At 33.1% G+C, this 17,645-nt stretch overlaps 1 protein-coding gene across 2 annotated transcripts in view; it reads right to left on the bottom strand.

Moving 5' to 3' along the window:
• Nucleotides 1-1,547: 1,547 nt before the first annotated feature.
• The window catches only part of LOC111706738 (serine/threonine-protein kinase NLK), a 19,410-nt gene continuing 3,312 nt past the window's right edge, over nucleotides 1,548-17,645 (bottom strand). The window contains exons 3-9 of one of the 2 annotated variants that reach the window (XR_002766299.1): nucleotides 17,081-17,240; nucleotides 16,901-16,973; nucleotides 13,927-14,037; nucleotides 12,225-12,358; nucleotides 8,982-9,147; nucleotides 1,873-3,728; nucleotides 1,548-1,746 (exon numbers count right to left, since the gene is read on the bottom strand). Coding sequence is in view for 1 of the 2 variants with exons in the window: in XM_023479663.1 (XP_023335431.1) it covers nucleotides 3,168-3,728; nucleotides 8,982-9,147; nucleotides 12,225-12,358; nucleotides 13,927-14,037; nucleotides 16,901-16,973; nucleotides 17,081-17,240 (1,205 nt within the window). In the remaining variant the exon portion in view is untranslated. Of the gene's footprint in view, nucleotides 3,729-8,981; nucleotides 9,148-12,224; nucleotides 12,359-13,926; nucleotides 14,038-16,900; nucleotides 16,974-17,080; nucleotides 17,241-17,645 lie in introns of both variants that reach the window. The other variant, XM_023479663.1, reaches the window with a different exon arrangement.

The raw sequence follows: 17,645 nt of genomic DNA, 5'->3' as shown, positions 1-17,645 counted from the left end.
AGACGTTCAAGCTCCCTTTGGAAACAAAACATTTCTTTACTTTATGGTCAAAAAAGTTGTAGATATTAGAAAAATAACGTTACATTTCCACAAAACGCTAACGTTGGGGGTATATTCCTCTAACGTTAACGTTTAACGTTAACGTTAGGTATGAGCTCCTATAACGTTAACGTTTAACGTTCACGTTATATAGAATATATCCAAACGTTACACATTATTGTAACGTAACGTACAAAAACGTACATTTTACGTTACGTTACACTATCGTTGACATCTCTACCATTTACATTGAAAACTTTATGATCAATGCTTGGTATGACTATCACGGGATATCGAACAGGAATTAAATTAATCCGATGAACCTGCATGAGATGGAGATTAATGCTTGATCCCGAGACTCAACACTAATGTTAAGACTTCAGGGTTTAATTATAAGGCAACAGTAGCTACAGTTATAATCTGTAGAAGACCAAAGCAAAAATCACCTTTGGTGTAACGGAACGATGGTCAAAAGGCATTCTCTTAACCTACTATTTTGCAAGAACTTTTTAGTCTTATCCAACTAGACGCTGGCAATATGATTATGATTTATGATTACAAAAATTCTCATCTATAAGGCTATCTAAGGGGGTAGGCGAATATATCAATATAATGAAGACGACTTACGGTTTCAATTTTAATTTTCATTAAGCTCGTCTTCCTCGTATACACAAAAATATAGAAACAACGAGAAGCTGTCAATTTTAAAAAGCTTCTCTTTAATTACCTGTAATCTTGTAATTCGAAACAAGCTTTTTAACAATTAGAACCAGAATAAAAAAGCAGTCTTCATTATATTGCTGAAATCGCTTACCACCGTATAAAAGTCACAAAGTATGCCAATTTAATTAATCGAAAAATTCTTTAAACTTTCATTTTACTCTTATCTCGGCTGAATCTGAGCTGACAACTTTAGAATGGAGGAAATCGAAATCAATGCTTGATCTCTTCTTTTTCTTAATCTCCGGGTTAAATAATGCTTGTTCTCCTCTTGCTATTAATTAACTGATCGGCTCAATTTCATCATCAGAGCTGAAAACTTCAGAATGATAGATATCAAGATCAATGATTGATCTTCTCTTTTTATTAATCTTCAGACTAGTTTAATCCTAAGTTTGTATTAACAAAATTGTACATAACTCAACCAATCGAGTTGGGTATGGAGATAGAAGTACAGCCAATCAGAGAAGCCGGGAAATTTAAAATTTTGCGCACCTTTCGATGAGTGAACTCTCATTGGTCGGAAACTGGCAGGGAGAGAAAATAACGGATTAAGAAGGAAATTTAAAGTGTCCACATTGAATATTCAGATTAGGCGATCTGGATTTAATTCTAAAGTTTTCAGCTCAGCATTTGTACATCACTAGAGAGTTTTCGTTATTATTAATCATGTGCCACAAAATATACACAACGTTAGTCAAACAGCTTAATCTTCACAAACTATGGATAAAATATCCAATATCCTTGTTCAAGTACTCTCTCAAAAAAAACATGATGCATTAAATGTATACACAGTCTTGCTTGCAATTTTATTTCAATCATTTTCCATACGTATTAAATGATTCGTTGTCACCTACGAGAATTTAGTACGATATAATACGAAATAATTTCGTAATTTTTACTTCACTAAATTACATAGGACCCAATTAAATTTATCTACCACTAAAAGTATAAAACTAGTACACAAATATATTGCAACCCATCATCCTAGTTCGATCTTTCAATAAACCTTCTAAAATAATAAAGTGAGTTTTCGCGCCAATCTTAAGTCAGAAATTGCGCTTGCAAAACAAATTGGCTAGGATTAAGGGGTGTAACGAAAGATCGAAAGACAGGATAGCGCGAATAAAAACCCTCAAAAACAATAAGAAGAAAAATTGAGTTAAGCTGTTATAAGAAAATACCTCAAACTAATTTCAGTCTTTGTGCAAAAAATGCCCTTCAAAATATGGCTAAAAGAGGCAGAGGAGAGGAGAAAAAGGTCAGAAAATAACAGAATTTTTAGGAACTGTGTGTGCCAAAATTTCTAACATAATGTGATAGAATTTACAAAATTTACAATACGGATTAATTACTAGATATACGAGTACACTATTTACAGTATGCGGTGGAGAGGGGGGCGCTTTTGAGGGCTTTACAATATCTCCATGAGCAACGATTATCAGATTGAATATACGTTTTTTACATTTTGGTCTTTTAAAAATTCACACATGCGCAAACACGGGTGATGATTAAGATTACAATATGTACAGGGGTTAGTCTCAACTTTGCGGGGGTTACACTTTACATATCATCATCCCCGGCGTTTAAATAAACATAATGTAACAAAAATAATGAATATCTTAATGTTTAAGCATTCAAGAATTAATCCTATGCAAGACTGTCAAATCTCTTCAAATTTCACATGATTAAAAATATAAATAGAGAGGCCAAATGGGAAAAACTAGTCTAGGGACTTATTTTTGGCTTGGTCAGACTTAGTTTTAGTCTAGGATTCCACAGTTGAAATCGTCGACAACTATTCTCTTTTAAAAGACGACGAAGGCGAATAAAGGCCAGATGTTTGAGTTTATAAGGTCTACTTAAAAAGATTTTTTTGAATTACGAATAGCTTTTTGGTCCTCTGAGAGCCAAAGATACGAGTTTTACGGTTTTTGTTGAGGAGTCCAGGAGTTGATTTCAGCTTATTTTCTACGGGAAATATCCAGCAGGAGATTTAATCTTGAGCTTTACTCGTGAATACAAAGCCTCCTACTCCAAGACTTGATACAAGTTGTTTGGGAGGTTTGAAGAAGAAAACAATTTAGAGAAGGTGGCAAGGGTAGGAGAAAATTAGATGGAGCCAGGAGAAGGCGAGATAGAGGGCTGGATATATCCATTTCTATTGTCTGTATTGATGGAGTTCATTATTCTGGATGAATTTTATTTTTTGGTTAAATTGGTATGAGTAGGTAGACTACTCAACTAGTCAACTTTTCATAGTACGTTAATATATTAATCAACACCTAGATGTTGGTAAAAGTTTTGAACTTCCAAGTATTATTTAACACTAGTTAATTCCATTGTTCTCTGGGGGATTTTTTATTCCCATCATGGTCCAGATAATGGGTGAAGAAGGGTTGGTCTATTTACTCCCAGTGATGTGGTGAGGGTGGAAGTTCGGAGGGATGGGCGACGGTTGAACTGGCGAAGCTTTTAAATGCAGCAGAGGATGGATTGATACAGAGTGGGACCCGGTTGGAGTTTAACTGGTCGTGGATGAACTTGTGAAGCTTGTGTTTAACTTTATTCACGCTGGTCAGCTCCAGCTCCCAGGCATCATCGAAGGGTTCCTCCGATATTGGCTCGAAGTCACGTGTGTACTGGCGCATACCAGAGGAGGTTGAGTGACAGCATGCGCACATACAGGAATGGTATCTTAGCCTACCCTCGTCTAGGTATGGGTGGTTGAGCGCCTCGGTTACACTGATCCTTTTATCTGGATCCATTGTAAGCATCTGACACATTAAATGGATCGCTTCGTGTGTCGCCCACTGCCCCATGGAGTACAGGGCAGAAACCGAGGGAGGTTTCACGCCGCGGTTGAGCATGTGCCGCTTCGCGGCGTCGCAGGCGTACTTCAGGTCAGCCAACGTAGGAGTGCCCAAAAGGTCAGTTATCAAATCCAACTGCTGAATAGGACTCGAGGCCTGAAATAAAATAAAAAATATTAAATTGTCAACAATGTCTTATCTAAAGAAATAAAAACATCTTACGTGGGTTTACAACTAAATTAATAATAATCTAAAACCCACACAAAACGTAACGAGATATTAAATGAATGTTAAAATTATGATATTCGTGTAAAAACATGTGGCTTAATCTTAACGTCAATAGGTGTTATAAAGGAATAAGATGAATTCAAAATTTTCCCCTCTGATTTCATTCATTTATCCTGGTTAGCCTTAACCAAAGGTATATTCCTTTATTTTACTATTACTTTTTTAACTAGATGATATAAGTTTCCACTAATCAGTTGTTATTTTATTATAAATATTTGCCGTTGTGTGAAGTGTAAAATCCTGGCTTTATTGAAATAAAACCACTCAGCTTTTGAAAAAACTAGTTTTTTTCTTTAACTAGTAAAATATTATTTCTTAGTGCAGATGTAATTTTTATCAACATAACTCTGAAGCAAATTAGTTCATTTTCGTCTTTTATACTTCAGACAGGCAAGGCAAATCAAGTGAGGATAAAAATGTTGACGTTCCCTCATTCAACTCGTAATTAAATGCCATAAGAAAGAATAAAATATAGGTTAATGGTGGAGAGAAAAGAAGGGAAATTATATGTTATTGTGATTGGATAAAGTTCAGTTAAGCTTATTAAATCCACTGAATAAAATATCTCCACGAAATGAAATTTAGCTGGATATGATGGAATTAGCCAGGGGAATTTAACCCAACACATGTTTTACTGGAGAGTTAATGTTGGCGTCCTATGGGTCCTACGCCCGCAAATATCGATATATAAGGGGAATTCATAATTGTATCCCCCTCTCCTCGACATACAGAGAAATTCTGTAAGTTAAATATGTAAAACCTTAAGTTTTCTTTAAATTATGATTCTCATATGTACAATGAACACGAGAAACAGAAAATGTGCAGTGTGCAGAGACCATTAAATCTTGTAAAATGATGCTTAGGCGACTAGTGAAAAAATATCAAATAGATTAAAAATTGCTTTAGTGTCCGTCTTTCCGGTTTTCTGGTAGTAATGTCTGAATGTGGTGTAATACAGGGTTACCCACAAAATATGAGACTGAAAGACGACCTGAAACTCATATAACATAACAGGTTAAATGAAGTATTTGCCTTGAATACGGTATTTGTATGGCTTATTTAAAATTTAAAAAAAGTTTACAGTTGTCAGTTGTAGATAAACGTGAATGTGAGAAAAGTGATACCATAACCTCCGTACAGACGTCTCTTAAAGTCTAATCCAAAGTGGGTAACCCTGTAAGTGTATGTTGTTTGGGTCATACTCAGAAGTTTGTCAAGTGGCAAGTGCATGGGCTTATATTTTTTACTTTCGAGGGGGCTCAGCACCATTTGGGGTCTGAAACCCTACTGGAAACTGTAGATTTTAACCTATGTCACCTTCGAGGTACTCATGGGTTCCCTAAAAAAATTGGCAATTTGGGCAAGCCGTTTAGTCAGCTATAGCAAACATATGTATTAATATATATGAGCGAACAGCGTTATTATATAAAGAGTATCGTATACCATGTAATGTTATATTGTCTTCTTGTAACATCGTCTAAATGTAGTGTAATGTCAACATATTTACTTAGTTTAGTATTGAATATATTGATCTTAGGAATGCGTCAGATATACATACAGAGTACAGAGTATAAGACACTAAAGGGGATATTTACAAACACAGACGGGGAGACGAGAATCGATAGATAGCCGGATAATCAAATACACCCATAGATAGATAGTTTTAACAACTGAGAAAGTAATGTAGATCCCTAACGGCTGATACATACACTTGCGCAAACTGATGTTTAGATAAAAATCAAAATGAATTTTTTAACTTTCAGGAACAAATTTTTTTAAAATAACGGACGTTCAGAATTTCATATAAATAAGACTGTAAAAAAAAATCCACGTCCACCCCCTTTTCCCCTGCATTGAATTCCTTTTTGTCAATTGAAAATGATGAACAAGGCGGACATAAATAAACAAAATCAGACTTTAAATTTTAGATTTAAGATGCACAAAAAACATTTTTTTATGGAACAAAGTACCCAAGAACACAAAAATCTAATTGAAACAAGGATATGATTATAAATTCCTTTTCTGAATATATTACAAGAATATTGGTAAGCAATAATAAACAGACACCCCTGAAAAAAAAACAAAAAAGTAAGTTTTACAAATGTAATAGGTAAGTATTTGGTTTGGCATAAGTATTATTCGCTTTATACACTAGAATTTTTAGATTTAAGGAGCTTCACAGAAATCTACATAGTTCCCATCAGTTTTCTTGTTTGCAATTATTCAACACTTTGACTCTTGATAGACGATATAAGCCTAAACGAGGCAAAATAAATCGTTTGTAAAAGACCGATTTGAAAAATTGTCAGGCTTATTTTTTCTGTCAAGTCAAGATTATGCAAAATGTATTTATAATAAAAGCAAACTTTAATAGAATATGATTTTGAAAGTTGTTAAAATACTTAAATTTTAAAGTAGTTTCCTGAAATTTTAAACATCCTGAGTCAGAATTTAATAAATCTGAGCCACGTCTCAAATTCGCCAGCCAATTGAGCGCCGGCTTAAATCTCGAAACTTTGAATACAATTTTAAGTGGAACCAACCATATTTGAGCAGAGTCTAAAATTTAAGCCGCGGCTCAAATTCTTTAAATTCGGCCTCTGAATGTTTAAAAAACGGATAATTGCGATGCTCCACTCTAGGCAAGTATGTTTAGTAAGAGAATAAAAGGATACAATTTACTCTTTCTGGAATACAATACCAGATACAAAGTAACGCCTATATTTAAAGATACAAAATTACAAGGATACAATAATACAAGTAGGCAAGAAAACAAGGATTCTAGAAATCGTAACACAGAAAAATAGATACCAGGCAATATGTACGCAATGACGCGTAAAAACTAACAACGGAAATATCGTCTACTTTTATGAAATAATAATCTTCTTTGTCTTATTTTTTTTTTCAAATTAAATAATTAAAACACAAATTCAGTTTTATAAGATGTCATATTAAAGGCAATTCCGAATGTGCCTCAACCTATTTGAAAATATGCTGCATATTCTATTACGCCTGCCAAATTTTCCCTTGCCTTAAAACAATTTTTAAGCGAAATTAAACTACCTCATTTGAATCTGATGATCTTACACTTGCTAAAATTAGATAATTAGCTAAATGAATATTGTTAAATACAACAGGGTAACAGATTTGGTATATTTACTATATTCTAATGTGTTAAAAGGTCAATGCGTATGAAGAATCTATCTATAATTCTGAAAATATGTAGAGTTGTTTCGTAATAATGACATGTAATGAATGTTTGTAAGAGTAAGCGAGTAAGAAACAACTTGAAGGCAAGTTTTCCAATATTTTGATTTTGTTAAATGAGTAGGATTTGATTGTTGATCGTGATGATTCATTTTGTAATAAAGTGAGTGTTACTGATAGCAGATTTGATGTAGATAAAAATGCGAGTTTTGATTTCTCTAACATGCAAACCAATTGTAGTCCAACTTCTGTTTTGACTTTTGATAAATACATATTATACGTTCTGTTAAACAAATTTTATTCCCTATTTCATCCATCTAATTACCGTATTTAAACCCCAATCTCATCTTTCTGAATCCCCCGCCCTCTCCCTCCTCCAAACTCTTGACAATGATTGTGCTACGAGGTGAAAGATTTAAAATATCCTTGAAGCTGAAACCTGGTAACCTTTGGTTTAAAACCATCAACTTTTCCGACCAAAATCTCAAAAAAAAAATTTTTAAGGACAGCTTATGGTTGACTAAATTAGGATACTATGTAAGCTGTGAAAGTTTTTAAGGGAGGAACATACAACCCTGTTTTCAGAGTTCAGCAGTTCTCAGGACTTGACACGGACATCTAAACGCCATGCACAACACAACAAACCAGAAATTCACCAATTTAAACTTGGTAAATAATAAAATATTAAATAACTCAGTTATACCCAGTACTAAGAGACCTTATATGATATAATAAAATAATAAAAAATTAAATAATTTGTAAAAAAAAATAATACTATCAGCAGAATACGAGAAAAAGTTAGAAATTCTACGAAATGACAAGAATGTAAACATTACATAACTAGACGCTTACTCGATGAATCAGCCGTAAAAAGTTTACCAATCTGGAATGCACCTCCCCCTCCTATGCCTTGACACGCCTTTTACATCCTTGGAACCCAACCCAGCCTGTAGGAAGAATCAGGCCAGGATAGGATAGGTATTCATAAATACATACATATCTATACATACACACATAGATAGATAAAAAAGTGAGTATACAGAAAGACTTAACAGAGAAGAGATAATTTTGCCACAAGAAAACATCCGTGTTGAGTACTTGCACACAATTCATTATCTGAATTATTATGCAGCTGCTTCAATTTACATCAATCAACAATTTAGCAATATTAACAACTTATTACAAACCAGGAACCAAATTTAATAAATGAAGATAAGTAACTATCTACGTATTTGAACCGCTTCACTTTTTATTACATAGAAAAAGTTATCTTGATCCAAAAGCATATTATTTGATCTAGAAGCCAGTTATTTATTGTATTATCAATTTCTTTTCTAATCGGAATTTATTTATAATTTACAAAATAGTTACTCCTGTTTCATCTCATTGTTTTTAGACGAATCAGTCACATCCGATGTTTTTTATTCACCATCATACTTCGTTTATTTACTTTAGCAAAGATATTATTACAAAAAGCTGAAATAAAATATTTCTTCAAGTTTGGAACTCGAGGAAGCTGCAGGATCAGCTAAATTTTCTGAATTTCTGATTTATTTCAAAGTTTTTTTTCCGGCCATTTTTTTAAAGATTAAGAATCTGAAGTATCTGTTCAATATGTCTTCCAGTACAGTACATAATACATATATTGTCATATATAAAAAAGAATATAAATATTGTAAGGAATCAATCTTTATAAAATGAATGAAACCTAAACAGGATGTTAAAATAAATTAAGATTCACAGGACAATTAGGCAAAAGAAAATTACAGCATACAAGGGAATGGTAGCTTAAATGAATGGAAAAAATGAACCACAGAATGAAATTTGGGGAAAAGATCCAGCGATATGTTAATTTTCGTTGCATGAAAAAAATGCAAAGGGAACCCGGATTTAACAAGTTACTAAAATCCTTACCTGAAATAGAATTCGTCGGCCGACCAATTCGCCGAAAATACAGCCGACGGACCAGATATCGACTGAGTTTGTATAATGTCGTGCACCTAGAAGTATCTCTGGAGGCCGATAGTACTGAGTAACCACCTCCTGTGTCATAGCTCTGCTAGGGTCCCTCTCTTCAACCCTTCACAAATATAAGAAAAATTAATGAACAGTTTAATTGCTGAAAAAATAGGGTAATTCAAAACTTCACATTCATGCCAATTATGTGTTTAAGATTTCATTTTTTTTTTAATATTTCGCCATAATTTTCACATGTTAAATAGTTATATTAATCACATCGCTTACTTCCTGAATTAATAATTCTTTGAAAACGCGCTCTGTAAGTGTGCACGCAAGGGTGCATGATTCAAAACGGCGACCTTCAGTTAAAGTCATTACTACCGGAACTAAAGGTGACAAACTTGGAAAAAAAACCATAATTAGCGCATCGATGCAAAAACATATCAGAACGTAATAATTTCTACATAGATTTATTTAAGTTCTCATTGTCTAAAAGTCTGATAAAACGTATAGTTTACACGTCCTTCTAGTTCTAAGAATACGTGACAAAATCATGGAATCATTCGTACTTTGCAAAGATACAAAAGATTTCCTCTAGATTTGGCGCCAAAACATTAGCATTTTTCGCCGCAGCTGATTTGAGACTGGACCAGCTGATTACCTTAGGCTACATACTATCAGACACAACTCCCCCCACCCCTCCCGTCGTCGAGTCTCAGGCAGTCAAGTTAATACCCGCTCAGGTTTAAATGAGCTTTAAACCAGATTTCTGAGCCAAGAATCAGGTTTCCTCTGCAATTTCGACACAAACACACAGACAGACAGTGTACATTTCAATCAGATTAAATAATCTAGTACAAACTTTAATTTACAGTTCTAAGTAAAAATATTACGGAAGTCTTTGTCTTGATCAACTTGCACTACATCTAGGCCGATGAAGTCAACACGATGAATAAAATTAATAAATTGGACAAAATATATACAAAATATGGACAGATATAGACAAAATAGACAAGAACAGTGTCTATATTCACAATTAGATTAAGACTTAATAAACACATAACACTCCGAGTAAAGCTGGGTTCCCAAGCCAGTATAATACACGGGTGTATATTTTTCTGTTTGAGCTTTCCGGAAAAACAGCTTTGCCTGGAAGATTTCTCTACAAACGTCAACTTTCTCAACTTAGAACATTAAACCAACCTTCAGTCATTCTACAGAGTTCCCCAATCCAAATTTACCAGGGGTTCATGAGCTATGATCGGAGATTAATACTTTTATATAGATTGTATTACTTACACGATGCATCAAATAGACTAGAATATGGACGTATTTTAAGTCTAGACAGTAGACATCCCCGTCCTGAAGTCTCATTTTACAAAGGTCAATTCTTAGTTAATTTAGATCAGATCATAAACTACTATTTTCAACTATTTTCGTAATTTTTAAAATGCAACGGGCGCTAAGACTATGAAGAGTGTCTGGGTTTCTGATGATCTTTTGAATAATTGAGACTTGAAAGGTAAATAAAAGGATTTAGTCAAAGTTTGTTCCTGCGAGTTCAAGGTGTTTCAGGCCTGGCATAAGTAATCTCTGTTTCTTTGTTTGGATGTCCGATCATAACTCACGAACCCCTGGACCGATTTGCCTCACATGTTAATTAAGGAAATCAGTAGAGCCGTGGGGATGTTCTTAGCGTGGTTTTGAAAATTTAAAGTAATTTGACATTTTAGAGAAAGTTTAATTTCCAGACAAAGCAGGGTTCCCAGACTAGTTGACAGAGAAAATTGGCCTTAAATACGAAATGATAGAAAAATCTGAAACTGAACCCCATAACACACACATTAATGGGACAGTTCGCGTAATTTCAAGTCACCTTTTGTTTGTTAATATAACAGTATCTTAAAACCTTTAACTGATCCAAGGATGGCGGATTTATTATTGGTTATCTACAGACATATCATATTGACAACGCCTTTCTAGAAGTCAAAAAAAAAAATATTTTTGAAAATCCCCTTGGATATCTAATGTTCTAAATTTCAATAATCATGTAGTCAGCTTTTTGAATTTACACTGTACGCTAGCAAGTTCTGCAGCCTTCCGGTAATTTTAACGTAATTTTAGAGATACAAACATGGATTACTCTGTCGTCGATGAAATGTTTGTGAATCGAGTATGTCCCTCTATGAATGGAGGAGGATTTGAAATAACAGCTTCAGAAACCCCAGATTTAAAAGTAGCTTTATATTTATTAACTGGTTGAGCCCTTATATTTGATCTTGAATGATTGCATTCGTAAAAAAATGATTACCCTCCCTCCCCTTGTGGCAAAAAAAAATGTTTTGAAAGTGAGCCTCGTAAAAAAAGGTTTTTAAATTAGCAGACCTTTAAAATCTCTCAAGAATGGAAATAAAACACCGATGTACATTTTTTAGTGAAAGCAATCGGATTTAATTTGGATAATCAAACACATTTCCATCCAACCTCGAGATAATCCCTATGAAAAGTAACTTTCAGGGCCATTGGGAATTTTACAAGATTAATAATAAATGGGACTACTTCAAAAAACTTTTTTTAAAATATAATATTATACTTTAATAATCAACCAACCATCCTTATAATTAAAACTGTTTTTTTAGATAATACTTCAAATCAAATCAAATCAAATCATTTATTTCTTCAGAAAAAAAAACAATATTTACGAATTAATTTTTAAAAATCACAATATGTAAAATATTATTTTCCGCAGCAGGCGGACTCAATAGCCTGGGGCTGTTTTAGCTGAGCCCCCCTGTTAACCAAATTCTTTAATTGAATTATAACATTTAAAAAAAAACACAAACAAAAAAAGAACTAAGGTAAATGGGACTACTCCAAAAAACTTTTTTTTAAATATAATATTATACTTTAATAATCAACCAACCATCCTTATAATTAAAACTGTTTTTTTAGTTAATACTTCAAATCAAATCAAATCAAAACATTTATTTCTTCAGAAAAAAAAACAATATTTACGAATTAATTTTTAAAAATCACAATATGTAAAATATTATTTTCCGCAGCAGGCGGACTCAGTAGCCTGGGGCTGTTTTAGCTGAGCCCCCCTGTTAACCAAATTCTTTAATTGAATTATAACATTTAAAAAAAAAACACAAACAAAAAGAACCAAGAAATTTACCAGTAAATAAGCTGACTCACCTCGCTAACCCGTAATCGCATATTTTGAGGACACAGTTGCTATTGACGAGAAGATTACCCGGCTTTATATCTCGATGTATAATCTTAGCCGAGTGTAGGTACTTCACTCCACGAAGAATTTGGTACAAAAATACCTAAACAAAAAACATATATAATAGCAGTTATGATGAGAAATTTAAACTATTTAAATCTTTAATTTTCGATGACAATGTTTATAAACTAAAAATGCACTCTTAATTAATTTATAAAGCACACTGCTGAAAGTAGACCATCAGGTTTCAAGTTAAAACACCTAAACTTTTTCTTTGGATTATGTTTATATGAAGGCTACTGAGATATATTCTCAATTTTCAAGGGAATCTTGAGCAAATCAATTTTTAAGAAATTTTAGAAATCATGTGCATTCACAGGTATAAATTAAACAAAAATTTCATTTCAAGACTTTAATCTGTGCTTTAAAATGCGGACCGAAAAAGCTTTTTTAATGTAATTTTTACTGATTCAAAAAGTCTGTATAATTGGCCAAGTATACAGTTCACTTAAGGCTTTGATTTTTTTTTGCCAAGACATGACTTAAGGAAAATTCACAAAGTTTGTGGACCCTGCCATCAACGATTCTAAAAACATCGCAAAAAAACACAGAATAATCTTAATTAATCTTTGAACCTACAGTTACGATTGAGTTTAGACTTAAAAATGCACTTGATTTCTACAATTTCTTTTAAATGGATTTAATTAAAATTCCTTAGGTGGCATTTTCTGAAAATTTAGATTATAACTCATAAGCCTGCATATTAATATATTCCGAAAACATTATTAGGTTTTTTGACTTGAAACCTGATGGTTCATTTTCAACAGTGTGCTAGAGGATGTTCTTAATTAAATTGATGATAAGGCTCTAGTCGCCAGATTTGGAAATTTAATTTAAAAATTGTATCCATGAATGTTAAAATTTCAAAATAAAAATAAAAATTCCACGGAAATTTCAAACTAAAAGATAATTTGTTTTATCAGTATTTTTCGTTTCAACTTTCAGAAAACCATCTTTACAAAATAATGATAAAAAAATATCAAGTGACGGAAAGTATTTGCAAAAATTGTCACCGTAACAAGGAGTCTAAACTTAAAAAATTGCCATTGATAATTGACAACGATAACCTGAAATCTAAATATGAGCAAACATTACGGAAATACGTCGATTAAAAAAACTTTTTAATGGTACACATCTCGGTTACGTTCTTCTTCTACAAAAGAGTTTGTGATATTGCTGGTAGTTTCGGTGACTGAACTCAATATATAGTGAACTAACTTTAAAATTGAGTATTAACTCCTTCAATCGGGAGAAATTGTCTATTGATGAACTATTGAGTTATCTTGTGTCTGAAATTTAACCATCAACGGGAAAGGTACCCGGCTAACCGTGTAATCACATATGACACAAATGTTTCACCCTTAGAACTCTTAAAATATTGCGAGTAAATTCAAATGAAAGCCGCTAAGCAAATACATACATTCTACAGGGTCTGGGTATCCTCATCTTCGACACTTAATATGAATCAATGATATAATAAAGATCAATTACCTTAATATGATCCGCTGACAACTGTTGTGGGCTGACAATGATCTTATAAAGATCAATTACCTTAATATGATCCGCTGACAACTGTTGTGGGCTGACAATGATCTTATGAAGATCAATTACCTTAATATGATCCGCTGACAACTGTTGTGGGCTGACAATGATCTTATGAAGGTCACTCTGCATGAGTTCTGTAATCAAGTAGATCTCTGTAAAGAAGTCCAGGTGAGGAGGCTGAAATAAAATAGATTATGTTTTACACGAATAATTTTCTGATTTTTATGATCATACTTGATACGTACGGATAAAAAGTAACGTTTTACAATGCCGAGTTTTACTTGTTTTAAGAGAAAAATGATCTTGCGGAGAAAATACAAGTTTTATTTAAATAGTTAAAAACAGATAAATGGTGCCAAATAAAATATATTTGCATTAAGGTTTTCTTGAAAATATATAACTGTTCATAAACTGTAACATAGTGTAACAATCTTTAATAATATAAGATCTATATCTTTCGCTAATCTTTTAATAAACTTTGGCTTATCTTCTTGCAACCCCCTACCCAATACTTAAACTTGAGGCAAAGCAATGTTTCCAAGGTAGTCCTTTCCAGACTGATATTGATCATGTTCTGTTCTGACCTGATCTTATTTATTTAATTGTTTAATTCCTTACAATGCAGTGTGACGTTCATAAGCCCTGGGGGTAATAATCCACCCGGAAAGTGTGGCAAATCTTAATATTTTTGACACTTTCCCCACAATACTAATCTATGAAAACAGACTGAACGTAGACATGGACGTAGACATATTTTTAAATAAGATTATAAATGTGAAAACATATTTATATATAAAAAAAAACAATATTACTGGAATGTCGTTTTTCTTTCGAAAAATATTTTAACTTGTATCCCTTCCACAGTATGTAAATGTAGAAAATGTAGAATTTATATAAAAATAAGACGTAAAATGTAAAAGAGTTTATTGTATTTTGAAATTAAATATTAGGAACAATATAAAGTAGCCTCCAAGCCCTTTCTTTAAATCATTTATCATTATTTTCAATCTCCAATAACGATTGCCATCCAAAAAAACGTGTAAAATTATTTTGGTTTCTAGAAAACACGTTTCTTTATTGTTTGTAATTAAGAACTATGTTTAAACCACGTTTATCCGTTAACATTATAAAATGCTGAAAATATTTCTCCTGCAATTATGAGTAATTTCACAGATTCATTGTCTGGTTATATAATTTCTATTCAAAAACGTGGCTAATCCATACGACTACCGATTACTCAGAGCAACCGATCAATTTTTTAAAATCCCCTCCAACTAAATAGTAACGGGTAAATCAATAGTTTTTACAAAAAAAAACCGAATATACATAACGGAAGGGAGAGAGAAGGGGTGATATTTTGATAAGTATAAACTAATTTTCATTGCATGAACTGAATCGGTTTGTGTTGCTTGTTTAAAGAAACCCAGAAGATGACAATACTACGTGTAGAACTAAATGAGATTCACAATATTCTCCCTTACGACGCTCAAACAAAACGCAGTATTGATTTATTCTACGCTATACAGCTGCTTCATGTTACGCTTGGGGGAATACTGGTATATACGGAGGTTTAAAATAGGGGGGAGGGGCGGGGGTAGAGTTAAAGGTACACATGTGGGAATCTTTTTAAAGTGCAGGGGACCCCTTTATGTACACGAGTATGTGTAAGTAATTTTAGACAAACAATTGTGCGTAGTCTTAATTGAGTATGTGTGAATGTAATGCAAATGTTACTTCAGTGAGCCGGAAATTTATGAGAATATCGTTGAACGAAACTCTCGACTAACTTTATGGGGTAGATTTTAATTTAAGAAATCAGAAAAAAGAAATAGTAAAGAAAATACATAAAATATTACTTAACACAAACATTAGTACCTAAAAAACAGCATGACCCCATTTATAAAAACCGGGTTTCATTACGATACTGCGTCTTAAGTTTCAGGCTCAAAATTAAAGACCCTTATTTTTGCATGTCCGCCTTTAAACAAAGAATTAAACGACATAACAAATAATAACTTAAAATTTCCATATCAAGACGAATCTTTCAATAAATATGATTGTTCTATTTAAACTATTCTTTTCCATTCTTTTGAGATATTTAATTTATGGACTTTGCTTGCCTGTTTGTTTATTTGTCTGTCCGTTTGTATCCAATAACGTCAAAACGGCTGAACCGATCGGGCCCAAATTTTATGTGGAAGTGGAACCTTACATGAACCCAGGGAAGGTTTTGGGATGCTTAAAGTTACAAAATTGTGTGTCCAAAAGTTTTTCTTTTTGTTAAATTGTAAAAATGCACAAAAAAAATTATAAAATCCGCGAACTACAAAGATGAGATGCTCACAGATAGAGCCACATTTAAAAAATTAAATATAAGATTGGCGCGAAGTTCCCTAGTAGCCTAGTTTAATTTAAGCAACTTCAATCGCTAGAAAAAATTGCTTTTGAGTAATTTTACGGAGTTATTTTTAATAAGAGTGGATCTCTGGAATGTTTATGAACTTGTTCTGGTATTAGACGTAACCCTTTCACTTCAGTGCTTTTTTGAATTTCTACTTTATTAATTCACTAGCTTGGAAACCCAGCGTTGCCCAGGGTACTCAGTTATTTTACCGTTTACCCACACTTAGACGATTTAACCGGAGAACTATATTTTCGGTATTAAAGTCGACCCACTCAAAAACAAGCTAAGAATATTCGCGTAGGTCTCCCGATATCCTTAATCAAAATTTGAGACAAATCGGTCTAGGGGTTCCTGAGTTAGGATCGGACAAACAAACAGACATACAAACACAGATTATATAAGAAAATTAAGGGATTGTATTTAGTTGTTCTGACCTATTGTACGTCTAGATGGAAAGTTGCAGAACTAGTAATTTAAATCATTCCACAAGATAAATATTAATTAGATGATATACGCAAATTAAAAGAGATCAACGCATGTCAGCAAACTTCACAAAATCGTTTATGAGGGCGAGGCTAGGTCATTTTAAACTTTACTTTGTGATCCTTTGTTATCAGTTCCTTTGTTTTGACCAACCTGAAGAATATCCAGACAGGAAAGAACGTTTTCATGTTTGAAAAACCTCATCATCTTTAGCTCTCTGAACACCCTGTAAAAAAGAAAATCATCAAACATGTTTAAACACTCCACTCTCGTTTAAAATTTAATTTTCCATTATTAATTATTATCATCAATGTTGTTTAATGTTTATCCAACCTTTTTGAACTGACAAGACTCTGAAACACATTTGGTAGTTTTTTAAGCGCCACTCGTTTTCCATCCCTTGGATCGGTCACCGACCAGACGACCCCAAATGCCCCGTAACCAATCGGCCGGTCGGGCTGGAAATCTGTCGTCGGCGTCGTTGTTTGACCGCCTGAAAATTAAAATTTTTTAATAAAATTTAATGATAATTTTTGGAAAATTTGTATGTCCATTTTGATGATAAAATTTGTTTTCATTATAAAAAGAATTCTGTAAATTTGAGTATAAGATGAAGCCTGCTAAGTAAGCAAATAGTAAGTATGCAAGTCTAGACTGACATTGAATTAATAGGAAGATATTGGAATACTAAAATGGGGGTAGAGGTATGAATTTAAAAATTAAAAACAATTTGAATAATATTTTTGAGAGGGGGACCTGGCTGGAATGTTTAAGAGGGTTGGTCAACAATATGTTTTTGTTTGTTGAAATGGGGGAAGGGGGCCGGGGTGTAAACATGAAAATCAAAGGGCCAGGTAGGGTTAAGAGTAGTCAGGTTTATGGACAAATGTAGGGGGGG

The sequence above is a fragment of the Eurytemora carolleeae genome, unplaced genomic scaffold (genome assembly GCF_000591075.1).
Source record: "Eurytemora carolleeae unplaced genomic scaffold, Eaff_2.0 scaffold754, whole genome shotgun sequence".
NCBI classification, from domain to species: Eukaryota; Metazoa; Arthropoda; class Copepoda; order Calanoida; family Temoridae; genus Eurytemora; species Eurytemora carolleeae.
This window is presented reverse-complemented; position numbering and strand designations above follow the sequence as displayed.